Source organism: Chelmon rostratus, chromosome 8 (genome assembly GCF_017976325.1).
Source record: "Chelmon rostratus isolate fCheRos1 chromosome 8, fCheRos1.pri, whole genome shotgun sequence".
Lineage (NCBI taxonomy): Eukaryota > Metazoa > Chordata > Actinopteri > Chaetodontiformes > Chaetodontidae > Chelmon > Chelmon rostratus.
In genome coordinates, this window is record NC_055665.1 from 23,092,383 (window position 1) to 23,114,002 (window position 21,620).

The following is a 21,620-nucleotide window of genomic DNA, read 5'->3' on the forward strand; positions in this document are numbered from 1 at the left end:
CTGAAAGGACCACATCTTTTTTTATCATCTGCCTCACCTCTTATCGCAAAGCCAGTCCAGCATCTCAACACTTAAATAATTCTAAACACAGGCGACATTTACGGTAGTTTATCTTTATTCTCGTGTAAGTTGTCCCTACTAAATTCATAATCTTTTGTTAGACCTGTATCAGTCTTTATTTGTTTGAATAAATTAATTCCCAGACAGGCACAGTGCATGCTGTTCATTTGTAGTCTCACAGGCTCCTTGTTGTTGTCTTCAGGTCAGTTGACATCATCATCACTTTGTGAACACTATTTGGGACAAAACGAGCACACAGGAAGGAAGAAAATGCAGTGCACTCCTGAATCAAATGTCTACCTTGGGACCTGCAAAGGCCAGCACTGTTATGATGACTGCTCTGATAGTGGATACTCAGGTTTGTTCCACAGCCCACAGAGCATCAGTGGGGTTGACTCCTGTAGGTCTTTGTCTCCAGTAGAATTCACTGAAACGCCTAAAGAGAACCTCAGGCTTTCTGTCACACCAAAGGAGAGGACCAGAGAGCCAGTTGGATTTTTGGGCAAGAACTTCAGGGGAATACAGCGGCGATCAGCAGTTAGCTGGTGCGAAACTCCTAAAAGAGATTCCTCGTTGCGACACAGACTTTTACTGTGCAGGACCGCCACAGCTGTCAAAACTGACAACACAAAATCGCCATGCACCAGAAGTACTGAATTCTCCATCGGTGTCAGGTCTGAACACTGGCTCAGTGCATCGTTTGGCTCTCTGGACAGTGTGACGGGGGCTTTGGCATCAAGCACTTTAAAATTAGAGCAGGATCTGCCACTTTCTGGTGGGAAACGTCGTCTCCTCTACACGCAGGTGAGGACCTCCACTCTTGAAGATGGTAAACTCAACCCTGGTTGCCTTTCCACTTTTGAGAGAAGAGTTTCACTCTCGGATGCAGAGTTTAGTGAGAACATTTCTGCCTCTGATCAAATTAATATTGAGACTCCTCGCTTTAGCAAAACCATGCCAGCGTCATCTAAAGGGAATTCTCAATCACCAATCAGCAGTGTGACAAATAACCTAAATGACAGCTCAAGTGTCTTGTGCACGCCATCGTCCACGCGTAGACCAAAATACACCAGGTAAGTGCTTTTTGACATTTTCCAAATGGCTTTTTAAATTCTGTTGTATATTTACTCAGTTGAACACTTTTAGTGGCAGTTAATAAAGGTTTATTCAATAAATTAATCAGAAAGCATCCCTGTATTAACCCTTTTGTGACCCTGCAACAGGTCTGTGTGTGAAGACAGTGGTTTCAGCTCCCTGACCTTTGATAAATCACAAGACTCCTCGGTTGACCACGATGGCTCATTCCATGAGCTGCTGCTCTCTCTGTCCAGAGGAAATGACGAAACCCCAAATCTGGCGGAGGCAAAGCGGCGCTCCCGTTTGCAGCGTCAGCACAGGCTTTCTACTCTTAAAGAAGGAGGCTCTCAGTCTGAGGAAGACCCAACAGAAAGAAAGCATGAATATCTTCATTTTAATGAAGACAAGGTTTTTGCTGACAGTGCCACACCTCACAGTGTCCTTTCTGTTAAATGTGGTCATAGCATGACCTCTAATAATTTGGCATCTTCAAAACAAGACTATGCCACCCCACTCAGAGTAACTACAACCAAGCTAGAAAACATGACACCTTTTAGCACAACTCCTGCCAACCCAGATGTAACTCCTCTCCGGACAACCCCAGTCAACCTCTCTCTGACTCCAGCTTTGCAGCTAGTTCATGCTATGTGCCAGCAGAAAGCCCAGATGTTTGTTGGCCAAAGCCCAAGTCTGAAGGAGCAGCTGAAGTCCACAGCATCACTGACTGAAACCCCGGAGACATTCAGGACCACCATGCCATTGGCGGGGCTGATCGGCAGGAAGATGGGCCTGGGCCAGGTGGACATATTGACAGAGCTGAAGAAGAGGAACCTCAGGCACATCCTGGCTTTCATACTCAGCCACCTGACCTCTGAGAGTATCTACAGGTGAGGAGTCGATGTTTTCAACACACTTAGCAGTCATCACTCATACACAAAGTAAAATCTAATTTCCTGCCATATTTTTGTTGCATCTACTGTATAGCTGTATAACTGTATGACCTTCCTTCTCAGAGGTCAAATAGTTAAATTCCCAATTCAATTTGTCAATCAACTGATATTAATTACTTTCAGAATTAAGTTATAATAGTGTATAGAATCATAAACTGTCCAGAATCCTGTAGAATTCATATACTTGGCTCAAATGAAAGCATAGGACATCACACAAGTCTAAATTATATGTATGCATCAAAATATGTAACCAATGTAGTTTTTAATATTGAAGAGCAGAACAGTTAAATGTGTAGACTTTTCTTTATTGAACAGTCAAGGACACAGTCAGTAAAGGTGCAATGCGAACTGAAATACACAGATAAACAGATACAGGAAATCTTTCCTGCCACATGCCATTGCACTGTACAATAACAGAAAAAAAAAAGAAATTCTAATAATAATAATACAATACTTCTTACCACTACTGTTTGCTCTTGATACTTTATTATTATGTATATAATTTTTTACTGCTTGCTATTTCAATATTTTATTATATATAGTTTGTTCTTACAGTCATGGTACACTTTATTTTCACTGCCATTTGCTTTTGATATTCTTATTTTGATATTCATTTTGCATTTGATATTCTTTTTTGTGCAATACATTTACTACTGTTTACTATTTTATTATTATGTATATAATCTTTTTACTGCTCGCTATTTTTATATTTTATTATGTATAGTTTGTTCTTTATAGTCTTATTTTCACTTATTTCACTGTGTGTAATGCTGCTGCTGTACTGCAATTTCCCAGCTTGGGATAAATAAAGTATATCTATCTATCTCTATCTCTATCTATCTAAATTGTTCTCATGCATGCATTGGTTTGTGTTTGGCAGTTGCGGTCAGGTGTGCAAGAGCTGGAATGAAATCATCCAGCAAGACAAGCGAGCTAGTTTTAAGAGCAGAAACCACCTGAGTGAAGTGGAGGCTGCACATGAGGTAGGTGATTTGCCGTATTAGCCTCTGTTGCGAATGGCTGGCCAATTCATATCGGCATACAGGTGGTACAAGGGGCAGTCTGCTGTCTGCCTCAAGCAAATATTTTCTGTGTGCTGTTGAAGGAAAAACATATGTTATCACATTGATGTGTGAGTGGTTAGCACAAAACACACATCTCACAGCAGTTTTCTGTCCCAGGTCATTTAGTGTAATATCTGAGAGATTGTTACGCTGTTTTCTAACTCGTCACTGTGGATATGACTAATGGCTGCAAAGACCTTCTAACTTTCTGCTCGTGTCTTGTAGCTCAGTGGTCCTGTCCATGTCCCTGACGCAGAGACCAGACTCACTCTGGCTAAGAGGTCGGCACTCAAGACCATCCAGGCCCAGTCTAGGACCTCCAGCTACTGCACCCCGCAGTCAGGAAATAGAACTTTAACCCCATTACAGCACAGCATCTTGCATTCAGGCAGTAGCAGCAAACGGGATAAATTTCTAGAAGTGAGTTTTAAAACTATTACACGAGAATTCCTTTAAGAAATTAACAGTGACATGCAAAGTTTGGGTACCCTGATCAAAATTTCTGTTGCTGTGAATAGCAAAGCAAGCAAAAGATACAGCATAAAGTTAAAGATGACACATGATTTAATATTTTAAGCAAAATGACTTTATTTCCATCTTTCCAACTTTTAACATAGCAAAAAGGAAAAGGGGCCAAAGCAAAGGTTTGTGCCAGCATGGTCAGTAACACCCTCTTTGGAAGGTATCACAGCTTGTAAAGGCTTTTTGTAGTCAGCTACAAGTCTTTCTGTTCTTGTTTAGGGGTTTTTGCGCCTATTCTTCCGTACAAAAGACTTCTAGTTCTGTGAGATTCTTGGGCTGTCTTGCATGCACTGTTCTTTTGAGGTATATCCACAGATTTTCATTGATGTTGTAGAAGCCATCCTTTTTTCATCTTCAACCTTTTTTTACAGACTGTGTGATGTTTGCTTCCATAATTTGAGAGCACAGTGTACCACTACTCCAGAGTCTGCTAAATGTTCCTAAAGTTCATTTGCAGTCAAACAGGGTCTTTGAATTCACCTTTCTATCAATCATACAAGCAGTTCTCTCTGAAAGTTTTCTGGGTTTGCCAGACCTCAACTTAATTAACAATCTTAATTACACTAGAAACTGAGGAAACAACTACCTGAAAACACTTCTTTGTGGACATCAATTATTTTACTTTTCACAGAGTGCTAGGCAGCTGTTGTGAGGAGCCTGTGGCTGATTGTTGGGACAAGGTTTGAGGAGTCACAGTATTTCTAAAGCTTTGAAATTTGCAACACCTGTCCTTTCCTAACAGTGACCGAACAAGCCATAGCACTCAAGCTGATAAAGGTCTGAGACCTTGGCAAAAGTTACTGGAGAACTCAAATCTTTTGTGTGGCTCTTTCCTTTTTTTCCCCACTCTAAAATTGGACAGTAAAAATAATACACTAGTCTTGCTTAAAATGTTAAAGAATGTGTCATCCTTTTGGCAATACGTTTATCTTCCACTCGCTTAACTGTTCACAGTAACACATTTTGAACAAGGGTGCCCAACTTCTGCATGACTATGAAATATTAGCATTTATTAAATATTAGTTGAAAATGTTGTATTAATTAGTTTAGTGGAGGATGAATGAAGTAGCTAACTTACCTGACTGAAGGAACCGCTCAAATGTTCACATAAAACATTTATTTTGAGTCATTTCAAATCATTTTTTTTCTTTCAGGTTGCCAAAACCCTCTTCAACGATGAGTGCCTCAAGCCTTGCCCTCGATGTCAGCATCCTGCAAGGTGTCACTCAGTGAAAGGGGAGGGTGTGTGCAGCAGAGCCGACTGTGCTTTCCAGTTTTGCACAGCTTGTTTGTGTGCTTTCCACGGCTCTAGAGAGTGTGGCAGCCAGTCTGTAGGCCGTCGCAAGAAGGACCCGCTTCTTCCAGGAAGCGCTCAAAGCAAGCGAAACGTTAGGAGACTATGAGCAGAAGGTGAACTGTATTCCTCTTTGCTAGGCCAAAGTCACTTTAGCATTTTTTTTTCTGCCTAATGGTGAAGATGAAGGCTTAGCAACAAGGAAAGTGATTTGTAGCCAGTACATGAGAGCAATTTCTGCACTTATCAATGTGTCTTTGTGCCTGTATTTGTACTGTTTAAACACAAACCATACTTGTGTGTTTTTAATTATGAATGTGAAGGAAGTCTCGCCAGTAGTACAATTTTGCTCTTAATGTACTTTTCCACACATTGATCAACTGTAATGTTTTTTGGAATTCCTCAGATTTTTTATTTTTTTTTTACCATGTTTTCAGAGCAGTTTTAAAATAAATTTGAATGTTTTTATTTTTTTTTTTTACATGTGTCAAATGTCTCGTTTGTGAAAGGTCATTTCCAGACTGAGTCTTCCTTGTAATCTATAGAATAATTTGTTGGTGTTTGGTGCCATCTAGTGGTATGAGTTTACCTTACCTTGTCTTAACTGCAACAACAATGACATTCTCTCATTAACTTTTTTTTACTACATGTAAGTAATCTTAGGCAGTAACAGTAATGTAAATTCTGTGGATTATTTCGAATGAAGTTATTTTTGGTCTGAAATTGCAAGAAGAAACAAACTTGTGTTTGTTCTCTCTGGCCTTCTCTAGTTAAACTTTTACACCCCCTGTGTTTTGAAAATGACTCCACTTCCATAGCAACCTGCAGTGTGTCTGTAATTACACTGAAAGGTTTGTGGCTGGCCCAGTGTTCAACTGTGACTCCCTGGCTCGACTTTCTGGGGCGTCAGTTTGAAATGAACAATGTGTGGAGTAATTTCAACAGGTAAGAGTGGTTATTTTAAGAAACTTTACTTTTGGAAATAATGTTTGTTTGGTAACTTGTGCTTTTCTTTCTATGGGAAGAGTTTCTCCATCTTACAGCTAGCAATTTTGTGAGTACAAATTTTGATTATTGCCATATTTCTTTTCATCTAGCAGTGGTTTGGGTTTAACTGAATTTCTGAACCTTACCTCCTTCAGTGAGTGTTCTTTCAAGCGTTGTTTCTTGTTTGTCTCCATGCAGGAGAACTCTCTGGCCTATGATGATGTACTGGCTCACTTCTTCAATCATTTCTTAAGTCTGCCGGTAAAGTTGTCCTAATGTATAGATGTGGCATATTTTTAACAAAACACCCTTCTTAAAGCCTCACATCTTTTTCCAGTGTTTCCAAGAGACTCTGCTGTACAACCAGGACTCCGGGCTGTTTGAGGTGGTCAGTGGAGCGGCTGAGTTTGTCTCCAGAAGAATCAGATCAGTCCTGCACTGCAGCAAATCACAACTCCTTACTGGTGACCCCACAGCGCTCGCCAGAGATCCTTTACTAGATAATCATTACACTGTCTGTGTAAGTAGTGAATAATTCCTTTATGTGGAAAGCAACTGTTGCATATATTTGGCTGTGAAGATGGACAGAGGTCTGTACTGTAGTTTTAGGGGTTGTTTTGAGGAATCTGTCTCTGACTGACCTTTGCAGTGCCTGGACAGAGAGCAGGGAATTCAGTGGATCATGAGAGAACGGTTGCCCTTTTTCCTTCAAAGTGATTGCTACAATGAATACAGGTACTACAAGTGCTGGGCGATTTGTTCTTGGACCGACTATACATACAAAACAAATGTAGTTTTACCTCCTATATTCTGCATTGATTTTTTTTTAACATCATTGTATTAGTGTTACATATTTTTACATTTTTACTAAAGTTAATGTTCAGTTTCACTCATTCAATTGTCAGATTGTCAGCTTATCAGTTCGCAGTGTGTTCATGCCGTTCTGTCAGCATTTGCTAACTTTGCTGTCATTGCTTAGGCTCTATTACCAAAAAAACCCTTCTTACTAACCTAGATATTAAAGATGATTTGCCTAAATCAGCTGAGATGTTAACACAATGCAGTGCACTGTGGGTACTGTGTAGCTTCCAGGAATCATGGTGTTTGGGTTTAAGAGTGTTGCCCTGCTTCCTCCTCTGTTTTAGTGTGCCTAATTCCTTGGTGGAAGCCTTAGGTCCTCATCCATGTACAGTGTCTCACTGTGACTCATACTTCAACCCACACATACAAGCAGTGGTAGAGAATTTAACAATAGCCAAGTCTGTAAATTCTATTCATCATCAATGACTGCTTTTAGAGAAACATCTGTTTGTGTGTTCTGTGACTCAGTATTTTTTCTGGTCATTTTCAGACTAGCCAAGCTGTTGTTTCAATGGGACCTCAAGAGGAGGAACTGCTCAGGTCGAACCACCCTGTCAGCCCCACAACTGTGTTTTTCCTCCCGATATGAGAAGGAAGATAACACAGTGAAGGTCCTAACATGCTCTCATTCACAAGAGAACATTTCAGCAAAACAAGGTATAAACCTGTGTAATCGCCATAATGTGTACTGTTATATGTGTGCCAGCTGAAATCAAGTTATAGAAATAGGGATTCTTATCTCTCCTTGCTGTTCAGGGTCTATGAGGATACATGTTACATCTGGCAAGAAGGAACATATCAACACAAAATGTAGTGAATCACCCAGATGTTTCTCCAGCGTGTCTGAGTCAGAGTACCCATGGACCTTTTCCTCTTTGTCCTCCTCCTCTAATCTTAAATGTGAGAAAACCCAGGAACTCCAGAGCTCACAAACAGCGCCATCAGGTGGCAAGTCAGAGGATGAACATCTCAAAGAATCCAACAACCAGAATTATGGGTCCACTGAGCTACAGTTGGAGTATCTGGCTGCCAAAGTGGTTAAACAGGTGCTTCACAATGCACTGAATGTGATGGATGGTCAGAGCCAGGCAAACACTTCAGACTGTTCCAGCAGGTCAGGACAGCAGACAAATCGTGCCAGCACAGACAGATCCTGTGAATGTAAAGTTTGCCAGCATTCAGCCGATGGGGGCAGACAAAGATTGAAAGAGAAGAAAGAGAAAGTTCAAGAAGGCAAGAGGTGGAGCAGTGTGGGAGAAAAGACAGAGTGGCTTAAGAAGAGTTGGGAGGTGGGGTGCAGGGGCACTGACCAGGAAAACGTCCTTGATATTTGTTGTCATGGTACCTGCTGCTATGGCAATAGACCAGGCTTGGATGAGTTTAAGGAGTTTTTGCGAGGAACCCCAGGAGAGAAGCTGTTTAATCTCTGGATGGATATAGAAAGACTGAAAGCTACACAGAACAGAGAGCGGAAGAACAGGTAAACAGTACAACATGATGAAACACACTTTTTATTTTTTTCTGGTGAACCAAACTTGGTGTGTTTACTGTTGATTCCTCTGTTTAATGGTCATGGTTTGACGTTGAACTCATAACACTTTGGATGACAACTGCAGCTATGAGAAGCGCATGTCTTTTTTAAATGTAGTATCAGATTTGTTGTGATGTTTTGATCAGGTATTTGGTCCTGATGAGGGGCTGGTACTTGCTGAGCAGCAGCCAGAGCAGTCTTAATGTAGAGCTGCTCTCCAGACTGGAGCTGACGACCTCCCCCTGCTGGACAGAGGAGAAACTGCGCTCAGTTCAGCCCGTCCTCACAGAGTCACTGCTCTACTACTGGTGAGAGTCACAATTGTCAGTATTAACGGTCCCTTGTGTTAATCATAGAGACTATATTTGTCTGAGCAGTATATTTTTGTGTGTCATATGGACACCCAAAAATAAGTCCATATACTATTTATACCATATACTACCATGCTGTTCAATAATTCTTCATGTCTTTGTATAAAGGTCTTAGGTAATTCTCTCTTCCTTTCCCCGCAGGGCTCCTCGGTTCTGGACATCCCGGTGTGTTAAGGAAGACCGTGATGACACTCCTCATCCAGGGCTGTGGACAGAGTGGTGTGTTAGCCCCCTATCAGGCGTACAGCCCCACCATGGCTCAATGACCCTGCCTTCCCTCCGCCCTGACACAAGCGTGCCCCAGTCCCCCCATACTGTCTGTGCGCAGGTACAAGCATTAGGATATGATGCACCACTTGGTGCATTAAAGCTTTAAGCTGGGCAACAGAGCCCTCTAAAGCAACAACTCAGCAGGAGCAATGGTGCAGTTAATAGTCCTTTCCCCTGAAGCTTGTTCATTGCTTCAGTTTTAAGGAAAGCTGAAACAATGAGTGGATTAACCAGTTAGTCGATCGATGGAAGGTGTCATTTATCAAACAAAAATACCAAACATTTGTTTCCAACTTTTATGAGGATTTACCACATTTATATTTTTATATCCTTACATTTAAGTTTTGTTTTTGTTTGTTTTTTTCCAATAAATTGTCATGTTGGTTGTATTAAAAATTTCCTCTGTATGTATCTCATTAGCTGTATCCTAGCAGAAGTCAGTTACTGGGCAGCAGAAGAATAGAGAAGATGTTTCAGGCTCTTTGTGTTGACTCGTGTGCCGGCTTCTACTTCACCAACTTCTGTGAACAATCTGGAAACCAGGTACAAAGCAGCGACTGGCTTGTTTTAATTTTTATTCTGTATAGTTCATCACATTTAATCATGATTGCACATTTATATACACTCACCGGCCACTTTATTAGGTACACCTTGCTAGTACCGGGTTGGACCCCCTTTTGCCTTCAGAACTGCCTTAATCCCTCGTGGCATAGATTCAACAAGGTACTGGAAACATTCCTCATAGAGTTTGGTCCATATTGACATGATAGCATCACGCAGTTGCTGCAGATTTGTCGGCTGCACATCCATGATGGGAATCTCCCATTCCACCACATCCCAAAGGTGCTCTATTGGATTGATATCTGGTGACTGTGGAGGCCATTTGAGTACAGAGAACTCATTGTCATGTTCAAGAAACCAATCTGAGATGATTCAAGCTTTATGACATGGTGCGTTATCCTGCTGGAAGTAGCCATCAGAAGATGGGTACACTGTGGTCGTAAAGGGATGGACATGGTCAGCAACAACACTCAGGTAGGCTGTGGCATTAAAACGATGCTAAATTGGTACTAAGGGGCCCAAAGTGTGCCAAGAAAATATCCCCCACACGATTACACCACCACCGACTGCCTGAACCGTTGATACAAGGCAGGATGGATCCATGCTTTCATGTTGTTGATGCCAAATTCTGACCCTACCATCTGAATGTCGCAGCATAAATCGAGACTCATCAGACCAGGCAACATTTTTCCAATCTTCTATTGTCCAATTTTGGTGAGCCTGTGCGAATTGTAGCCTCAGTTTCCTGTTCCGAGCTGACAGGAGTGGCACGCGGTGTGGTCTTCTGCTGCTGTAGCCCATTTGCCTCAAGGTTCGACATGTTGTGCGTTCAGAGATGCTCTTCTGCATACCTCGGTTGTAACGAGGGGTTATTTAAGTTACTGTTGCCTTTCTATCAGCTCGAACCAGTCTGGCCATTCTCCTCTGACCTCTGGCATCAACAAGGCATTTTCGCCCACAGAACTGCCGCTCAATAGATATTTTCTCTTTTTCGGACCATTTTCTGTAAACCCTGGAGAAGGTTGTGAAAATCCCAGTAGATCAGCAGTTTCTGAAATACTCAGATCAGCCCGGCTGGCACCAATAACCATGCCATGTTCAAAGTCACTTAAATCACCTTTCTTTCCCACTCTGATGCTCGGTTTGAACTGCAGCAGATCGTTTTAACCATGTCTACATGCCTAAATGCATTGAGTTGCTGCCATGTGATTGGCTGATTAGAAATTTGTTGGACAGCAGTTGGACAGGTGTACCTAATAAAGTGGCCGGTGAGTGTATAACATTAATCATAACATCTAAAGTGTTTTTTTAATTTGATGTGATAAACACAGTCCTTGATGGGTTTTTTTTGGTTTCAGCTGTGGGAGAATGCAGTTAGCTTTTGGAGCGACCTGCAGCATTACCGTGAGCTGTTCTATCAGGACGGCCTGGACCCCTACAGAGTTCAGAGAGAGGCACAGGTCAGCACACACACACACACATAAGATCAAGACGAAAGCTGTTCTGCTTGATTTCACTTCAGGGTTTTTTACATTTGTCTCACACTGACTACAACCACTGAGAAGCTGTCTGGTTTAAACACAGTATGTCCATTCCAGAAATGTCCAGTTAGTGTGATAGAGACCTATGATATTAACTAAAACTGATGTCACCAACCCTGATATTTGGAAGCATAAACACATCAATAATATCAAAGAAATCTAAATATAGAAGAAGGAAGCATTTTTGCAATAACTCATGAAGGTAAATTTATTTTCTATATTTCACAAATAAATGAAATGCTCTGTGTGTGATAGCAGTTCAGTCAGTATGTGTCTTCGTGCAGATTCAGTTTGTGGTGTGTTTATATGATGTCAGGTTGGCTTAGAAGGTTTCTTTCTTTCTTTCTTTTCTGCATCTGTTTGATTTTTCCTCTCACACAACATTTTAAAATAACTTCATTTTCCTTTTACCAAAAACCATCAACACATTATTCCAGACAATAAATTGTTTTTATGTGTTCAACATTTTTTCTTGGGATTCTTGAGTTAAGTTTTGCTGCCGAGGTCAAGTGTGACGCAATAAACTAATTTCAAGTAATAAAAAATAGGTCCACTCATGTTTTCTGTGAAAAAATAATCTACAGCTAATTTAAATCTTAGATTAAGATGATTCATACAGAGGAGCACAATATCCACAGAGATGGAACGCCATGGTGGTCGAATGGTCACGGCCACATGGCTGCAACTGTTGCTGGTTCGATTCCAGCCTCTCTTTCCCTCTCTCTGTCTCTCTCTCTCTCTCTTTCCCTGTCTCTCTCTCTCTCTCTCTCATTCCCTGTCTCTCTCTCTCTCTGTCTCTGTCTCTCTCTCTCTGTGTGTGTGTCTCTCTCTCTGTGTGTGTCTCTCTCTCTCTGTCTCTCTCTCCCTCTGTCTCTCTCTCTCTCTCTTTCCCTGTCTCTCTCTCTCTCTCTTTCCCTGTCTCTCTCTCTCTCTCTCTCTCTCTCTTTCCCTGTCTCTCTCTGTCTCTGTCTCTCTCTCTCTCTGTGTGTGTCTCTCTCTCTCTCTCTGTGTGTCTCTCTCTCTGTGTGTCTCTCTCTCTCTCTGTCTGTCTGTCTCTCTGTCTCTCTCTCCCTCTGTCTCTCTCTCTGTCTCTCTCCCTCTCTCTCTCTCTCTCCCTCTCTGTCTCTCTCTCTCTGCCTCTCCATCTGTCACTTTCAAATCAAGGCAAAAACACCCCAGAAATCATTATTAAAAAAACCTGACAATATCCAGAGATCCAAAGAGATAAAGAGGCCTGCTTCAGAAAGGACGCCACGTTAAAATAATGACACACTATATATTTAAGTCGCAAAGACCAAATGTGTTGAAGTGTACGTAAAGCAACCAGTAAAAAAAAAAAAAAAAAAACCTATATCCTGCACTTCAACACTCACACCTGCTGTTGCTTGCATGCTCTCTTGGCCTGCCACCCCTGTTCTCCTCTCTGCCCTCTTTACCCCTCAATAAGTGGAGAGATTTAAACGGCCATAAAAACAAGTGAGTCAGACCCCCCCAGCTCTGCGCCAGTCCAGTCACCCAGAACCGCCCTGTCTGACTTCAGCTGGACCAGGGAGGAAAGCTGAGCGGTCCGGTCCAGAATACCTCACAGTGAAATCTATTTTCCTTCAGTTAACCTTTAGTTCACCAGAGAAATGACATTTAGATGAGCTTTCCATAGAGTCGTGGCCAAGAGGGTTAAATGAGTGACATTTATGTGGTGTGATGGCAGGAGTGATGAGAGATAGTGAATATTGTGTATGAGAGCACAGAACAATGGTGATGATGGAAGTGATGGTGGTTTTGAGGAGAAATGTTTCTGAAGTGATGATGTTTTTATGATCTCTTCTTTTCCCCTCTCTCCTTCCAGCTCCTTTACTCTACCTATGTCTTCAGCTCCGCCAGGAGGAGCGTTGGTGTTGATGAGGAGATCAGAAAGGAGGTGTACGACCGAATGAGGCCTGCTTTTGAGGAGCTGTTTGACAAGGTTGAGGAACACACACTGGACATCCTGCTGGAGCCGTGGACACTGCTGGTCAGCAGGGACAAAGAGTCCTTCCACAAGGTAAGCACAGGACATCCACAGTTTAATTCACTTTGGTACTTTTAGTATGTCTACAGGTTAGCTGGCACAGAGGTCGACTGATTAGAGAAACTGCCAGTAGACCTCTGTGCCAGCGTTTACACTGCTGAAGTGATGTACGCCACACACACACACACACACACACACACACACACACAGACAGAGGCCCTACTGAAGACAGGATTTACCACAAAATGTGACGTTGGTGCAAAGCTCTAGTTGGCTTTGTGTGTATGTGTCCAGGTGTGTGTGCAGGAGGAGGTGCGCTGCATCGACAGTCCAGAGTACAGGGAACTCCAGAGTCTGTACGAGGAATCAGAGCGGCGACTGAAACAGGTCAGGCCAGCATCCAGTTCCACTGATTTATAAAATGTTGGTGTTCAGTTAGTGGCCAATAAACACACACCTGTGAGCATTAAACAGCTAATGTAAACAATAATGTCGAACGACTTCTTTCCAGTATTTATGTATTGCTTAGTAACAATGATATTACCTACTGTTCCAAGACTATATTACTTGGCATGAACGTGCCTTTCTCAATGGTGTCATACTGCTGTTATATAGAAGAAATGATCCATGTAACTCTGTGCTTTACTGTGACTTTAGTACATCTAAGAGGCAGTATTAGGCATGATGTGATGTGGAAAAATCATTAAGAGTTTTACACCACACCTTATTTTTCTCCTTTCTACTCCATTTTTCCATGTCTGTCACTTATTCTCTCCTTTCTGCTGCTTTATCTCCTCCACAGGTGGAGCACTGCGGGTCACTTTCATTTCCCTCCTCTGGTGCACCTTCTACTCCCCTCTCAAAGGGCCCCCGGGCGCCTGACTCTTGGTCCGGAGTGTCTCACGATTACCAAGGTTACCGTCTCGGTTCCTTGCTCCGTCACCGCCATGAGGTCGGGCACTTTATGTCCTTCCTACAGAATCAGGACGCCAGGTGAGCTGTGGAACCACACAGATGCACTGAAGTTCATTCAGAAATAACACGACTGTTCTGAGCTTTCCCGTTTCTGCTCAGTATCCATCTGACATGCTGGTTGGATCTGGAGCAGTACAGGAGGACTCCTCACAAGGACAAAGCTGTCAGAGAAGAAAGGTCGTCTCATATTGCAACCAAATACCTCAACAGGAAGTACTTCTTTGGCCCTGACAGCCCCGCCACAACAGAACAACAGAATGATGTACGTGTTTAGTGTTATTGGCAAACATACCATTTTGGTATACATTATTGTCGACTTCCTGGGAAAGCATTAGAAAGACAGGGCCAGAAACATGGTACCCATGACATGACAAACCCAAGATGGGATGTAGTATGATCCAGCTGAGGCTCAACATCCAGATTTGATAAACAGAGGATGCTGTGGCTCTCACAAAGTCTCCCATCTCCCTTTTTTGGCATCCTGCAGTCTTCATGCTGACAGCTCTGACAGCAGGGTGTCGGCGGGAAACGGAGGATGAGAGGACATGGTTAGAATTAAAACAAGAAGGGGAGAAGAGAGGGGTTTGGGTCCAGAAAGACAAAGATCAGCTCCAGTAACAATGACAGTAGGATGAAATCTCTCCTGACATTTATAGGCTCAGATTAGGTTTCTGGATTCTAGGATTACTGCAGGAGGGCATGATGAGTAGAGTTAGGGTGAATAGATTGGACGCTGAGCATTGAGCCGGATTTTCTCCTTTTAGACACCGGAGATGGTTGATGTGTGTTATGGGATGGTGGTTCCCAGCCTTTTTTGTGCCACGTAGCCCCTCACAGATTCAGATAAACTCAAAACCCCTTCACTGACATCACTGCATGTTCTGAATGTTATGGATTATATTCAGCGCCACAGAGTTATTTCAAATGTGTAATATTGTGTAATATTTCAACCATTCATCCAATTCATTTCAGGCTCTTTCAACTATTCATCTGTTACTTTTAGCTACTGCCAACTCTTTCAGCTGTTTATCTGTTGCTACAAGCTAGCATTAGCTGTTTCAGCTGTGCAGCCATCAATTTATTTTAACATTTTATCCATTACTTTTTCTTAGCTACGTAGCTACTTTTCTACTAGCTCACTAACTAGTTTTCACACACTCACACACAGGCGGCAGGGTCCAGGTTTTCCTCTCAGTTTTTGAGTTAAGCTTTTCTACAGTTTTTCTACATACCCACTGCAAGCTGCAGCAGTACCCCTGGTTTGTGATCATTGTTATAGGACATATTATAGTAACATGTTAGAATAACGGCCACTGATGAACCTTCAGCGGTCTTGAGGCACACTGGGCTAAGACAGAGACACACAGTGTACTTGCTGACATGCACTCTGGTGCATGACCTTTGCCGTTTTGTCATCCTCATCTCATAAATACCATCAAAATAATGACTATAGCTGTGCATTTGAATGAGGATGCCAAATCTAGTACTTCTAACTCTGTAGGATTGGGTCTGGCTGCCGCTCTTGCATCTCAGCGTTGGTTCTCGTCTGCATGAGCGATGTAGAGAGAATGACAGCTTTACTGCTTTGGCCCTTCACTCTTTCAATCACTCAGTCATCCAGTCACAGATTGGCCTCCTTTCATCTACTGACTCCCACTCCAATGCCACGACTGGTTCTCATTTCTGAAGCGTATGTGTGAGTGTACGTGTGCATGCATGCACGGCTGTGTGCGTGCAAAATGAGAAGAGAGAACATATAAAGGAGATATAAATAGGGAGACACGGCCAGATCAATGTATGAAGACAGAAAGCAGACAGGGGAGATGAAGAGAACAGAGGGATTGTGGGAATGATGAAGAGCACAGCAGGAGTCGGGAAGGAGAGGAATCTTCCGTCGGGTTTTCCACTGTGGCCAGTTTTCTTCTGAGTTTGTCCACCTCCTCATATGTTCTTCAAATCTACAGACATGTACACTCATATTCTCAATCATTCAAATCAAACACATGAACACACATGCAATCATCTGTCTCCATCTGTGTGCGTGTGTGTGTAGATACTGCGTCTGGCGGGTGGACTGGAACGTCTGAAACTGGAACGTCTCTCTAACCCAGTCGTCATGGAGATCCAGGACATCGTCAGGAGTCACATTGAGAAAAGATGGCTTCCTCTGTTCCTGTCCACTGCAGAGTTCACAGAGCGACAAAAACACCAACCAAAGGTGGACACCCTGACTCTGAATGCTGACATAACTAATGGGCTGTGCCAGAACAGAAATTACTGCAAAGCACATTAACAAATAGCTTTTTTAGGAGGTGGACTCATTTGCCTTCTCGCTGAGAGTCAGATGAGGAGATTGATACCACTCTCAAGTCTGTCCAATAAACATGAGGCCACAGCCAGCAGCTGATTAGCTTACTTTAGCTTAGCCTAAAGGCTTGAAACGTATCTTAAGGGATTTCCCAAAATACTGTTCTTTTAGGTAAAGTACTTAAATGACACTATAGACTTGTTAAATCGTTATTAACACGTAGCCAGTTAACTAATAGGCTTCCATGATGGTGTCAGCAGTGCATGCTGGGAGACCCCTGTGACGGTGGTTAATCAGTCATCAGTGAGCAAGTCATTAGAGGTCAGGCATCACCAAGAGCTTGTGAACATTATTATGCATGGAGGATTTATGCTGCCGTCACATCGATTTGGAAAAGCATTCAAATGATTTGATGATTAACAGCAGTGACTGAGGTTTGGATGTGCTCCAACCTGTTTCCATAAATACCAGCTTTTGCTAGTTTGAAACTATTCTCAGCCTCTCTACACATACCTCATGGCCATTTATCAAGCAGGATATTTGATGTGTGTAGAAATAATACTGTTGGTTTGATTTGAAATGCATTAATCATTTCTTATAGTGGACTCGTATGACAGACTCACTTATCATGGATTCAGAAAGTGGAAGAAATACGGGCCCATTAGCAACCCTGCCTTGTTCTTGGTATATTGTAATAGCGTTTGATTCCTGCTGTATGAAGGCCATGAGAGTGGACAGAGATGAGAAGTCAGACACACACTGTGCTATGTGAGAAACCACTAAACGCTGTCACTGTGCTGTCGCTCTCTCAAGTTGCCTCATCAGGTGGTAACACATAAACCGCAGATTCCGCGGCTCTGCCTCATTATGTTATCAAGTTTACGATGTTTGGTCACACAGATCCTCTCATTACTTAATGAGAGGTAGATGCAGTTTAGCGTTACACGCTGGAGGAGGAGGTGAGTGGAAGGGTGGAAACGACGGCGAAGAGGAGGGCGGAGGAGGCCGAGGGTGGGAGTCAGGGATGACATCGGAGAGGTAAAGATCTCTCTGAGAGGAGGTTGGAGGAGTAAGATCAGAGGAAATAAAGACTGAGAAGGTTAAAGGTAAAAGAGGAGGAGAGCTTCAGTTACTGGCTGTGACAGAGCAGCAGAGAGCTTTGAGAGGTGTTCAGTGTCTCTGTTTAACCTGGTTTACTCAGTTTCTGACTTCTCACCTCTCTGTGTGTGGTAGCCTGAAGCCGCAGACGGGCTCTCACAGCACGTCTACCGTCGACGCAGAACGAGGAGAGGAGCCTGGAAGGTAAGGAGAAATCCTCTGGGGAAGCGGGATATTTTGAATGGAGAGAAATAAGGCATTTCCTGGCCTGAAAGCATGTGTGATTTAGTTCATGACTTGGCTCGGAGCACTGGCTTTGTCAAACACCATTTTGGCCTTGTGGTTAGTTTTCCCAAATTGGATCCAGGATAAATAAGATTAAAGCATCAGCATTACTAACCTTCCTTTAATGGTGTTTGGAGTGCTTTCCACGCTGCTCTGTTCCCGTCCTCTCGTCTCAGCTCCACAACAGATAGAAAACATGGACATTTCACAGTTTAAGCAGGATGATTACAGGAAGGACTTCTCATACGTGATTGTGACTCTCGTCTTTCTGATCATTATCTCATCACTGGCAAAGAGCAGGTTTTCTGGATGAAGGAGTATCACTATCTCAGTTCTACGTGAGCTTAGACAGCAGCTCATAGGTCACAGATCGTCTTTACTGCTGTTGCTCAGCAGCACACCGTCTCTGTCTGTCGTCTACAGCTGTGCAGATGTGTAATGTTTTGTGCGAGATTTGTTTTGTTTACTCTCAAGCGGGTGATTATGTGCATTTTCTCTCCTGAAAGAGTTAAAACTAATAGCTCACAGTGTCTTCAAAAATCCATCATTCCTCTGCAGGCTGAGGGCTTGTGGATGAGTTCCTCCAAAGAGATCCTGCTGTTTCGGCGGATCCTACTCAACCCCGTCACTTGTATGCAGTTCCAGCACTTCGTCTCTCTGAAGGGAGACTTCCTAGAAAATGATGTGCTCTTCTGGCTGGAGGTGCAGAGATACAAGGTACAATACACTCCAAAAGTGTGAGTAAAAGGTGCAAGAATACCTAGAGACTGATGTGCCAGTGGGTCACGTGGTGGACCATTCTGCTTTCTCTCACCTCAACTAGTAACTATGAAAAGAAATCAAGGAATAATCTAAGAAACACTTCCAATCTCCCTCCATTTAAAAAAAAAAAAAAGTATTTGCTTACTTGAAGATTTGCATTGATACACTGAGAATGGACTTTTCAGTGAAGCAGGAGTAGATGTCTGTGTTTTTCAGGCTAAGACATATCATAAAGTATTAAAATCTGCTGTTCATTGATAGCGGCAATAGCAAAAAAATACAAAATAAAAGCTGACTATATATGTGCATTTTATACAAAGGACTATATAAAAGAAAAAAAATACTTAAAAATATATTTATTGCCACAAAGAATTGTAAGAAATATTGCCATAAGATGTAACAAGCTGCCACTCGTCCGGCGCCATGACTTACATAGAGCTTGACCAGAGAAACAAATAAATAAAATCTCTCTTGAAACAACCAAACCTATTCAAAAGTGTGTGTCCATATCAGACCCCATTGTAGCTGTCTTATCTCTGAATCAGAATTGGCCTTATTGGCTAATTATATGTGCACATACAAAGACTTTAACTCTGCTTTAAACATTGCACAGGGAAAAAAAGGACATAAAGCTCAATGAGGACAAAAAGTTAAGTAGCGAGGCAAATCTCAAGGCAGAAATGAACTGTTCATATCTGGAACACATCTCTCTCTTCCAGTGGGATCTTAGAATCAGTTCCTACCACACACATCGTTTCTCTTCCTGTATGCAGGACCTCTGCCATTCCCACAGTGCTGAGGCCACCATCCAGCAGAAGATCTCCACCATCATTAACTGCTTTGTCAACTCGTCCATGCCCCCCACCCTGCAGATAGACATCCCTCCTGACCAGGCCCAGCACATTCTGGAGAAACGCCACGAGCTGGGCCCTTACATCTTCAGAGAGGCACAGGTGTGTGCGTGTGTGTATTGAATTGTTTCTTCCAGTGTAGAGTGCACACGTGTTCTTTATCTCTGTGTTTGTAGATGTCAGTGTTCAGTGAACTGCTGAAGTTTTGGCCCGAGTTTCAAGAGCTGAGCAGCAGTGTCCAAGAGGAGCAACTCCTTCCTCTACTGCAGGAGAAACGAGTCAAACACAGAGCCAGAGTGCGGAGACAGAGGAGAAAAGAGGAGGAGGAGGAAGAGGACAAGAGGAGGAGAGCTAAGGTGAGAAAATACAGAGGGGATAAAGGACAATGAGTGAGTGTTAAAAACTAAATGTTCAGAATGAGCTCTTTTGCACAGGAGGAGCAGGAGAGGCCAGAGTCCAGGTTTGGACAGGAGGAGGAGACAGATGAGGAAGATGAGAGAGAAGAAGAACAAGTGGGGAGAAGTGAAAAAAAACAGTCAAGGACACAGAGCAGAGCGCTGCTGACTCCCTCACAGCCGGTAAGGAGTGGTCTGATGTTCCTAATGGAGAAACGTTATGAATGTAGAGCTGAAGAAATGTTTGTGTCAAATGTCGTAAATCTTCCGTACACGGTTCCCTTCGTATATAAAATGTATGATGGGAGCCAAACCAAATTAAATGATTTCCTTTGATAACTATCTGAGTGCACAGCGTATTAAAATAAAAACTGCAGTGATGACGATAAACTCAATTACAGCATGAAGTCCAAACAAGGCCTCATCAGTTCCAACCACAGACTACGAAGGAGAAACTGGATCCTCTAATTGAACCGTTTTTCTAATCATGTTAGATTTGACTGGATTTCTGGAAATGTTCCCTCAGTTGTCGTGGTCCTACTCCAAGTACATGGCAGCTCTGAAGAGAGAGGAGGTGATGCTGAGGAGACGGAGTCAGCTGGAAGCCTCCTTCTCCACAGCCTCAGGTACACACACACACACACACACACACACACCTCCCTTTGTCTCCCAGGGCTCAGGAAAACTCCCATATGCAGCACTTTTGACGACTCGCTGCTACTAGACAGACTAAATGCAGGAAACCATAACACTGAAATGACATTTAGCTGTTCCCACGGTAAAATCCAAGCTAATTTTCCAAGGCTCTGATATTACCTGGGAATGAAAGCCAAAGCATTGTCAAACGGACCCCCTCCACATGTCAGAACTGTCTCATTATGTAGAGCTCCAGCCAAAACAGCCACTTCAGCCTATCCATTAAGCGTCAATGTTCTGTGCAGGAGTCCGTCCGAGCCCACGCAGCGTGGACGTGTAAATGAAGCGTGGTGCTAACGCAGGAGTTAGTTACAGCCCATAGTGATTGAGGATGAACAGAAATGAGGCATAGTGTAAATTCTGTTTGAATGGGATGGTGTTGAGGAGAAATCAGGAACACAGATGGAGATCATCACTATTCCTGCATGGTAGAGACGAGCTCGGCAGGAGGGGCCGGGTGTTCACGTATGACAAACACGATGTGGCCCCCACAGTCGAGCCGGGAGGTGTTTTGTAATGTATGAACATGAACGTGCCTGCTTCTTATTCTCTGTACAAACAGCAGTCATCAATATGTTGAGAGACTGCGGGCAGATGCTTTACACTGACATTCAACTGTCTGTGTGCAGACTCCTCCTCTGACTGCACTGTCAAGTCAACAGGCAGTAAAGTCAGCCGCCAGCTGCCCTCACGACGCTCCTCCAGAGCGGAGAGCAAACAGTGTAACACATACAGCAGTAAGTGAAATAAGCTGGAAACACACGCACACACAAAGCAGTTACTTTGCCTCTCAGACATAACTGGCTGTCATGTGTTACTGCAGGGGGTGTAAGAGCCTGCGACATGAAATGAAACCAAACGTGTGTGAAGCGACTTCATGCGGCGAATGTTGACACAAACAGATGAGAATGACTGACGGCGTTATCGGAGCACGATGAGTGAAAAGTGAGAGCGGAGCTGCTACTGATAGCTGGATGATGATGATGATGAGGTAGAAGTGTGAGGATGGGTTTACATGTGATGTAAGAATATATTCTTAAACCCTGAACGACAAACATCTCACTCTTACATCTGCTGTATGTTTTTACTGCACATGTGTCAAGGTCACTTGGCTTTAATATTTTTTTTTCATGTCTCTCATATTAGTCAACCT

The 21,620-nt window shown here is 43.0% G+C and overlaps 2 protein-coding genes across 2 annotated transcripts; both read left to right on the forward strand.

The window, feature by feature from the left end:
• The first annotated feature begins 288 nt into the window (after positions 1 to 288).
• Positions 289 to 5,171, forward strand: fbxo43 (F-box protein 43). The gene is made up of 5 exons (XM_041943243.1): positions 289 to 1,133; positions 1,284 to 2,024; positions 2,968 to 3,070; positions 3,377 to 3,571; positions 4,828 to 5,171. The coding sequence occupies exons 1-5, from the start codon at positions 331 to 333 to the stop codon at positions 5,074 to 5,076; spliced, it is 2,091 nt and encodes a 696-aa protein (XP_041799177.1). The 5' UTR covers positions 289 to 330; the 3' UTR covers positions 5,077 to 5,171.
• A 2,714-nt stretch (positions 5,172 to 7,885) lies between these two features.
• LOC121610984 (regulator of G-protein signaling 22) lies at positions 7,886 to 21,384 on the forward strand. The gene is made up of 18 exons (XM_041943332.1): positions 7,886 to 8,295; positions 8,493 to 8,654; positions 8,859 to 9,045; positions 9,408 to 9,530; positions 10,907 to 11,008; positions 12,936 to 13,130; positions 13,392 to 13,484; positions 13,900 to 14,090; positions 14,172 to 14,334; positions 16,126 to 16,290; positions 17,614 to 17,682; positions 18,322 to 18,480; positions 19,299 to 19,478; positions 19,553 to 19,732; positions 19,811 to 19,954; positions 20,298 to 20,397; positions 21,097 to 21,204; positions 21,291 to 21,384. Exons 1-18 carry the CDS (start codon positions 7,886 to 7,888, stop codon positions 21,317 to 21,319), a joined length of 2,760 nt encoding a protein of 919 aa, XP_041799266.1. The 3' UTR covers positions 21,320 to 21,384.
• Positions 21,385 to 21,620: the final 236 nt, after the last annotated feature.

Excerpts from the sequence above, each read along its gene's own strand:
- LOC121610984 (XM_041943332.1), top strand. The coding sequence starts at position 7,886 with ATGGATGGTCAGAGCCAGGCAAACACTTCAGACTGTTCCAGCAGGTCA. Across the intron at positions 14,335-16,125 it reads CAACAGAACAACAGAATGAT|ATACTGCGTCTGGCGGGTGG; the intron begins GTACGTGTTTAG and ends GTGTGTGTGTAG. Across the intron at positions 21,205-21,290 it reads ACAGTGTAACACATACAGCA|GGGGTGTAAGAGCCTGCGAC; the intron begins GTAAGTGAAATA and ends GTGTTACTGCAG.
- fbxo43 (XM_041943243.1), top strand. The coding sequence starts at position 331 with ATGCAGTGCACTCCTGAATCAAATGTCTACCTTGGGACCTGCAAAGGC. Across the intron at positions 1,134-1,283 it reads CGTAGACCAAAATACACCAG|GTCTGTGTGTGAAGACAGTG; the intron begins GTAAGTGCTTTT and ends ACCCTGCAACAG. Across the intron at positions 2,025-2,967 it reads ACCTCTGAGAGTATCTACAG|TTGCGGTCAGGTGTGCAAGA; the intron begins GTGAGGAGTCGA and ends TGTGTTTGGCAG.